The sequence below is a fragment of the Xyrauchen texanus genome, chromosome 23 (genome assembly GCF_025860055.1).
Source record: "Xyrauchen texanus isolate HMW12.3.18 chromosome 23, RBS_HiC_50CHRs, whole genome shotgun sequence".
NCBI classification, from domain to species: Eukaryota; Metazoa; Chordata; class Actinopteri; order Cypriniformes; family Catostomidae; genus Xyrauchen; species Xyrauchen texanus.
The window spans coordinates 29,198,964-29,207,459 of NC_068298.1; the positions used below are offsets into that span (position 1 = coordinate 29,198,964).

General features: G+C 38.0%; 1 protein-coding gene across 1 annotated transcript; it reads right to left on the bottom strand.

The window, feature by feature from the left end:
- Window positions 1–216: 216 nt before the first annotated feature.
- LOC127617174 (glutaredoxin domain-containing cysteine-rich protein 1-like) lies at window positions 217–5,463 on the bottom strand. Its single transcript, XM_052089098.1, has 4 exons — window positions 5,049–5,463; window positions 1,887–2,122; window positions 1,641–1,706; window positions 217–396 (listed from the first exon to the last, which is right to left on the bottom strand). Exons 1-4 carry the CDS (start codon window positions 5,461–5,463, stop codon window positions 217–219), a joined length of 897 nt encoding a protein of 298 aa, XP_051945058.1.
- Between the last annotated feature and the right edge of the window lie 3,033 nt (window positions 5,464–8,496).

Genomic DNA, 8,496 nt, shown 5'->3' on the forward strand with positions numbered 1-8,496 from the left:
AGTTATTTAACTGTGGCATCTGTTGGCATATGTCAAAAAGCCTATGCTGTAATAAATAACCATCATCAAATTACAAATATGTTACCAACTACATCTGTGGACACACATCATTTTCATTAATATATATAAAAAAGTTTATCTACATCTCTGTAGTTCTTTACATGGCTTCTGGGTAGAGAGATGCGGGGAGGAGGTGGCAGGCACTTGAAGAGGACCCTAGTGAGAACAGCTGGAGCAGGGCTGAAGACCGTTCTCGTTGCATGCTGTGCACTTCAGGGCTTTGAAGGAGTCAGTAAAGCAGTTGCGAAACACAGACATTTTGCTGCCATGGCACATAGGGCACGGGACAAAGGCGAATCCCCCACACATCTGGCAAGTGTCAGGGTGCTGTACCCTCTATAGTGAGAAACAGAAAAAAGCCTGTGAGTGAATTTATATGAGCCATATATACTGTGTGCAGATGCCCTTTAAGATGTAACAGATGTTTCATATTTCGAATTAAAAATATCATTGTGTAATTGTAATTTATTGTCTATCTGCAATTAATGACAGATTCCCAATCGATTATTCATCAGTCATTTAGCCCCTACACTGCAGAATGGAGAGGTTTTATTGAGAAACAGGTAACTGCACAAATATTGATTTATCACGGGGTCTTTGACAAATGAAATCATTAGAAAATACAATTTGGGTTGATTTCTAATTGTGCTTTTTTATTTTATTTATTATGATGGAACCCTATAAGTAAATAATGGACATTTACTGTTGCTTATGAAACAGTGCAAATTGTGTCTCATCTGTACATGTTTCTCAGGTACAGTAAAGTACATTTATGCAATGCTCTCCCCCACTAAATCCACTATTAAAATGCAATTATAACTCATTACAGTTGTAAAATGAATATAGTGCAATTATTGTATTTACAGAATTTTCCAGGTTCAATACAAGCTCAGTCGACAGCATCGGGGACATGATGTTGATTACCACTAAAACTAGTTTTGACTCGTCCCTCATTTATGTATAGTGTATATAGCATCATAATAACCATTTCCTTGTAAAGTTACATCCAATAACTTCGTTGTCATGATGACATAATGTCAGTAAATCCTGTAATGTGGTAAATGCAGTAACTCCCCTATTTTATCACACTAAAATCATGTTTGTCATAAACTGTTTACGTCTTATGGTGAAACTGTGTATATTTGAATGTTTATTTACTGGCCCCATTCACTTCTATTGAAAGTCCAATACTGTAACTGTGTTTTCTGCTTCTTTTTTTAATAAATGAGGAACGAATCAAAACTATATTTGTGGTAATCAACATTATATCACAAATACTGCCGATTGAGCTTAACTTACATTGAACATGGAACATTCCTTTAATGGCTTATTTATAGGATATATTGTACAGAATGTGTGTAGGCTACAGATATAAAAATGTTCCTTTTACATAAATATAATACAACTAAATCGCACATTAAGTTCTGTTGGCCTTTACAGGATAAACCAAAACAACAAATGAATTTAACAATAAAACAGATTTGACTTGAGCTGTCTGATCAGCTGGAATCAATATCTTGGTTCAGTATCATTATGAGGTAAGCTAATACTTTATCCTGGTCTCAAAACTCAACATTTACCTCAATTTTGGTTAGGAGGTCCTGAAGTTCCCCTAACTCATTCATTTCAAGTATTTTCTCTGCACCCTGAAGTGTACAAAACAAGAGCTGTCACTATTCAAATATCCAGTATGTGATAAAGACACCCAAGCATATATAGTACATCATTGTTATGATCTTTACAGTGACATTGCATAGATTTTAGCTCATAAAAGTAATGGCATCTATGTTCCACATATGGTAAAATGGATCAATAGTTCAACTGACCCCTAGGTAGTGTCCATCGATGAATACCATAGGGAGTGAGGGTGGTTCACCTACTCGTTTACAGCGTGTTTCCAGTTCCTTCCCATACTCACTATCCAAGGCAATGTTCTTCTCCATGAACTTCACACTGTGGTTCTGAAAGATCTTTCGGACTAGCTCACATCGCTCGAATGTTGTCCTGACCACTCGAAAACTGGTGGTGTAGATTACAATTCGCCCAAACTCTAGAGTCAGTTCTGGCTGAGAGGGCCAAAGTAAACATGGAGGTCTGGTATTAGAAAAGAAGCAGTCGATTTCAATGTACTGAAACTAATTATGACACATTTCACATGCTTCTATAAAACAAGGAACAATTTTAAGTACTCTGTAGGAATATACAACATAATCTCGTGTTCCATATATTGCCCACAGACACTTGCATGTCAGAAATAAAACTATATTTTAGATTTCTACATGTGTGTTTTAACAAATGGTTTGAAGCAGCTTTTGCAGTAAAGTTGAGGCAGCAGTGAAACCACAGTTATTGATTTTGTGAGTCACAGTTCTTGAGAATGACCTACTACAGCATCCCCTCACTAGAGGAGTGTGTACGTGTTTCTTAGCAAAGAATAACAATAGACTCTTGACACAAGTGAAGTGAGACATAATGAACTTTAACTGTCTTATAACAAACTGGCCACAAAGACTATTATGACACTGAAGTCACACTTGAAATGTAAGCATTTCATTGCATCATATAACAAAATATCAAAACAAGTAACATTTATTATTAAGACTAAAAGACATTTGTGAGGCTTATATGTTAATTGATAGATTGAAGACAAAAAGTATTTGGTCACTTTCTGGTTGTCAAACTATAGTGGAACATAGTTAACTACCCCTGTGGTTACTAAGACACCTGAGAGGAACTGACATCATACAGCATATCCACTGAAATGACCTTGCATTCAGTTAGTTCAAAGTAGCTGCAAAAAGGGCTAATAAATGGGAAGTTGCTTCTGAGAAAAGCTCTTGCATTAGCTCACGAGGTTGCGCATTCAGACAGTATCATCTTGGGGTGGCCAGACTAGTTTTGGCTTGCTGTCTGCAATGGATGTACTCGACTAGTACTGCAAGTTGAAGACAGAGTTTGTCTTCATAATTTAGTTTCATATTTAAGGTATCATTCTTAATTAATTTAATATTTCTAAATTCTAAATTTACATGAATTTCATATTATTTATGCAATTGAAATTTCTGTGTAAATGCATCTAAATGCCAACTGTGCCAACTTGGCAGTGTAAAAATGGCTTAAGATTTCTTTTTTTTTTTTTTTTACATTCTATGAATCAATTTCCAAAAACCTTTCCACCACCTTAGTTATCGGTATCGGCAAAATCCACTATCGGTTCAGTTGACCTCTGCTTGCAGAGAGATAACGCTACAAGATTATTTGAATTGAATGTGAAAAATGTCAAATAAAGTTGGAAGAGGGATGCTGGAAGAATTGTCGCTGGGCCTTCAGAATACATAAGCCTATTCTAGTGGTGATTGTGAGATTAGATGAGCGTGCTACTTCTGAACTTTGGTTTAGAACACTGTGGGGGAGGGTGGAGGGCGGGGCCGGGTCGTGATCATACACATCCGGTCCCGTATTAAGCTAATCAAGCCTCCGAGGTATAAAGGTATTCAATGGAAAGGAGGAGGCGAGAACCGGCTTTTCAATATAAATAATAGTTTTAATGATAAACTCAAAAGACCACATAAACACACACATGACGGACATGTCCGCTAACGATCTCTCTCTCCCGCACGACACCCTGCAGTCGACCTTTATACCTCGGAGGCTTGATTAGCCTAATATGGGACCGGGTGCGTAGGATCACGACCCAGCCCCGCCCTCCGCCCTGCCACAAACACCAAATGCTTGCAGATGCCACTTGATTTAATAATGTGGTATATAAAACAATGATATTTATACATTTCAAGTGGGGACTCTATAGTTACTACATTTTTGTTTTTACTGATGGACATCTTACCAAAGCCACTTTCAAGAAATTATACAGTGTTTGTTATTATTTAGCTGAGGCTACAAATCAAGTTGGAAAAACGAAGCATCAAATTCCAATAAGAGCAGTTATTTAGTACAGTTAATACAACTACAAGCATAGTACCACGCCAGTTGATAAAATTCAACCATGGAGTGTCAACAAAATATTTACCCAAATATTTTTACAAGACTATCTCAGCTCTTGTTAATCCATTCAATGCAAGTGAATAGTAACCAAAACTTTGAAGCTCAAAAAGTACATAAAGGCAGCATAAAAGTAATCCATACGTGGTTAAATCCATATCTTCTTTCATTTTTGGCGATTCACATTCTTCCTGCATATTGCCACCTACTGGGCAGGGAGGAGAATTAATAGTAAAACAAATGACATAAATATTGATGTTACTCACCCACACCTATCACTTCTGAAGATATAGATTTAACCTCTGGAGTCTTATTGATTACTTTTATGCTATCTTTGTGTGCTTTTTGGAGCTTCAAATTTCTGGCCATCATTCACTTGCATTGCATGGATAAACAGAGCTGAGAAAGAAAGTCATACACATCTAGGATGGCATGAGGGTGAGTAAATGATGATAATGTAAATTTTTGGGTGAACTATTCCCTTAAGACAAAGTCAATTTAAGCCCTATTTACCCTATTTATTGTTTTTGTGCTCATAGGTCCTGTGAATACATTATGATATTAGCTTAGCCAAAACACTTAAATAACTGCATCATTAATCTTTAATCATACAGTGATCTTGCTCAGTGGGTCAGCTTGTTTTGTCTAGCCAAAGCCTGAGAGGACAGGCTCTGTAACCAATAGTGACTTGGGAAAAAGGCTCTGACCCTTTTAAGGACACTACAAAGAAGCAATTCTTGGAAGCATTTTTGCCGCTGAGATGCTAATAAATAAGAAAAAACTATATGTTTGCTTTTGTTTCGGTAGCACTAATTGCGACTTGTTAATATTAAATAAACACTATAAAGCTTTTGGCTCAGTTCACCCTAACCTTTCATCATAGTCACAACTGTTTGTGTATTGACATCCACAGTCATGGCTTTGAGATTTTTTAGATTAATGAAAGCTTGTGATGATGTAAGAAATGACACTGAAACTCTTCTCCTCACTTACCCCATTGTTTTTACCCAGGTTATCAAAGAGAATTTGGCCAGCACTGACTTTATGCTTGACTCCTCGAACTGTCCCATTTTTACTGAGTATATTCACTCGTTTGGTACTCAACACTCTATCCTTCTCTCTCCCCCCTGCAAACATTAGCAGATCGTCAGGTTCACTTCCACTGTCGTCCAGCTCCGATGCCAAATATCCACACAGGAGGCCGTTAACCTCACTGCTGGTGGTGGATGGGGTGCTGGCCCGGTCGGCATCTGAGCTGCTGGTGCAGTCTGAATCCAGGGAATCTGATGGCCCTTCATCCTTAAACATCTCTTTCAAAACCCGCCCGCTATTCCCTGAAGCCACCCGGAACCTCACCCTCTTCTGCCTCTTTCCGTCCCCCGGTGTCAACAACGTCCCCTCCATTGGGAAAACAATGTCTTACATGGTTCAAAGAAAAGGCTATTTTAATTCCTAGGTTTCATTGGTGGTGGAGAATAATTAGCTCCAATATTGTTCCATGATTTCCTATGGAGCCCAGGCACGGTGAGTCGCCCTGAAAGAGTTTGATGTCTTGAGTTACCATCAGCTTCACCACCAGTGTTCCTGTACATGTTAATAATGCATGTGTACTTGCCATGGTTACTGAGAAAACCAACCATGAAGAAAACTGATAGTCGTCTTCAATAATTGATCATGTCATAGATTATTTTTTTTCTCTCTTTTTTCATTTAACAGCCTTGCAGCAGACTTATAGACCAACAGTTTTATACTTTCACGATAAAACAACATGTTTGTCTCTCTTTTTGGGCCGTTTAGATGTAATTTAAGAAGTGTTTTGTCATGTATGTTTGCTGAGGCATTTAATTTGAGAGAGATGTTGATTTGTTCTGCACCTCAAATCTGTCAGCAAGACAGAGAGACTTTTTTTCTAATTACAGTAGGCACTGTGGAATCCGTTGTATCGATGGGCTTTTTAATGCAATGCAGTTTTATACCACTTAGAAGATTGCACTTGGTCTGCATGGTATACACCTGCTGTGTTTGAGCATGAGGGGAAACAGAACGCTGCTATCATTGGCTGGCATTTCCCTCTGTTTGCAGTCCGGTGAGGCTGTGGGTGGCTTTGCAGCTGCTCCGTCACTACTCAGCACTGCAGACATGGACCAAGCCATATTGCATGCCTGGGGTGCTTAAAACACACACCTTGGTTAAGATGCAGGTGATGAAATGGCCCTCTTGGAAATGTGGTATCTGTTACATTAATCATTATCACATTTTTGTACAAGTCTGTGCATTAGAAAGGCCTTCTTTAAGTGAGACTTCTTACAGAAAGAGAATGAGAAAAATGACTGATATACTGTATTTCCTCCTTGTAACGACTTGATAGATTCTGGAAATGAGCAAAGCAATACTTGTTCCGGGTTCAACTTTTTCTTAATATGCAGTGATGAATATAAGCAAGCCATTCGTAAGTTCATTTTCTCATAAACTGAAAACACTGTCTCTGTGGCGCTATCAAAATTCCTCAGTATATTTGGTCAGCCCACCCAGCTCGACACAACAACATTTACTCAACCAATATATAAATATTTTTAAGGACATGTTGTTTTAATAAATAATAACTTTTTTTAATCTGTAAATAACTTTACAGATCTTTATTGTAAAGGGTTTTCCATGCTTGTTCAATGAACCATAAACAATTAATGAACATGCACCTGTGGAACAGTCGTTAAGACACTAACATCTTACAGATGGTAGGGAATTAAGGTCACAGTTATAAAAAATTTGGACACTAAAGAGACCTTTCTACTGACTCTGAAAAACATCAAAAGAAAGATGCCCAAGGTCCCTGTTCATCTGCATGAATGTGCCTTAGGCATGCTGCATGGAGGCATGAGGACTGCAGATGTGGCCAGGGCAATAAATTGCAATGTCCGTACTGTGAGACGTCGAAGACAGCGCTACAGGGAGACAGGAAGGACAGCTGATCATCCTTGCAGTGGCAGACCACGTGTAACAACACCTGCACAGGATCAGTACATCTGAATATCACAGCTGTGGGACAGGTACAGGATGGCAACAACAGCTGGAGTTACACACCAGGAATGCACAATCCCTCCATCAGTGCTCAGACTGTCCGCAATAGGCTGAAAGAGGCTGGACTGAGGGCTTCTAGGCCTGTTGTAAGGCAGGGCATTACCAGACATCACATTATGCTTTTGTCTCACCAGGGGTGATGGTCGGACTCGCGTTTATCATTGAAGGAATGTGCTGCACAGAGGCCTGTACTCTAAAGCGGGATCGATTTGGAGGTGGAGGGTCCGTCAAGGTCTGGGGCGGCATGTCACAGCATCATCGGACTAAGCTTTTTGTCATTGCAGGCAATCTCAACACTGTGGGTTACAGGGAAGACATCCTCCTCCCTCATGTGGTACCCTTCCTGCAAGCTCATCCTGACATGAACCTCCAGCATGACAATGCTATCAGCCATCTTGCTCGTTCTGTGCGTGATTTCCTGCAAGACAGGGATGTCAGCCATGGCCAGCGAAGAGCCTGGATTTCAATCCCATTGAGCACGTCTGGGACATGTTGGATCGGAGGGTGAGGGCTAGGGCCATTCACCCCATAAATGTCCGGGAACTTATAAGTGCCTTGGTGGAAGAGTGTGGTAACATCGCACAGCAAGAACTGGGAAAACTGGTGCAGTCCATGAGGAGGAGATTCACTGCAGTACTAAATACAGCTGGTGATGCACCAGACACTGATTGTTACTTTTGATTTTGACCCCCTCCCTCCTTTGTTCAGTGACAAGTTATTCAATTTCTGTTAGTCACATGTCTGTGAAATTGTTCAGTTTATGTCTTAGTTGTTGAATCTTTTTATGTTCATACAAATATTTACACATGTTAAATTTGTTGAAAATAAAAGCAGTTGAAAGTGAGAGGACGTTTCTTTTTTGCTGATTTATATATATATATATATATATATATATATATATATATATATATATAATTTTTAAATATTTAAAGATAAATATGTATCATTATTTAATCATTATATATTGAGTTATTGTTATATGAGGGGCTTTCTCAGCCAATATTTGTATATGCGATTAATCGCGATTAATTAATCAGGACACAATGTAATTAATTCGATGAAAAATGTTCATCGATTGACAGCCCTAATATATAATATATATAAACTCAGCAAAAAAAAGAATTGTCCCTTTTCAGGAGACAGTATTTTAAAGATAATTTTGTAAAAATATAAATAACTTTATAGGACGTTTCTTTTTTGCTGAGTTTATATATATATATATATATATATATATATATATATATATATATATATATATATATATATATATATATATGCATATATATATATATGCTATATATATATATAAAACTTTTTTTTTATAAAAAAAAAAGCCAAAAAGGCAATTACAGTAAGGCT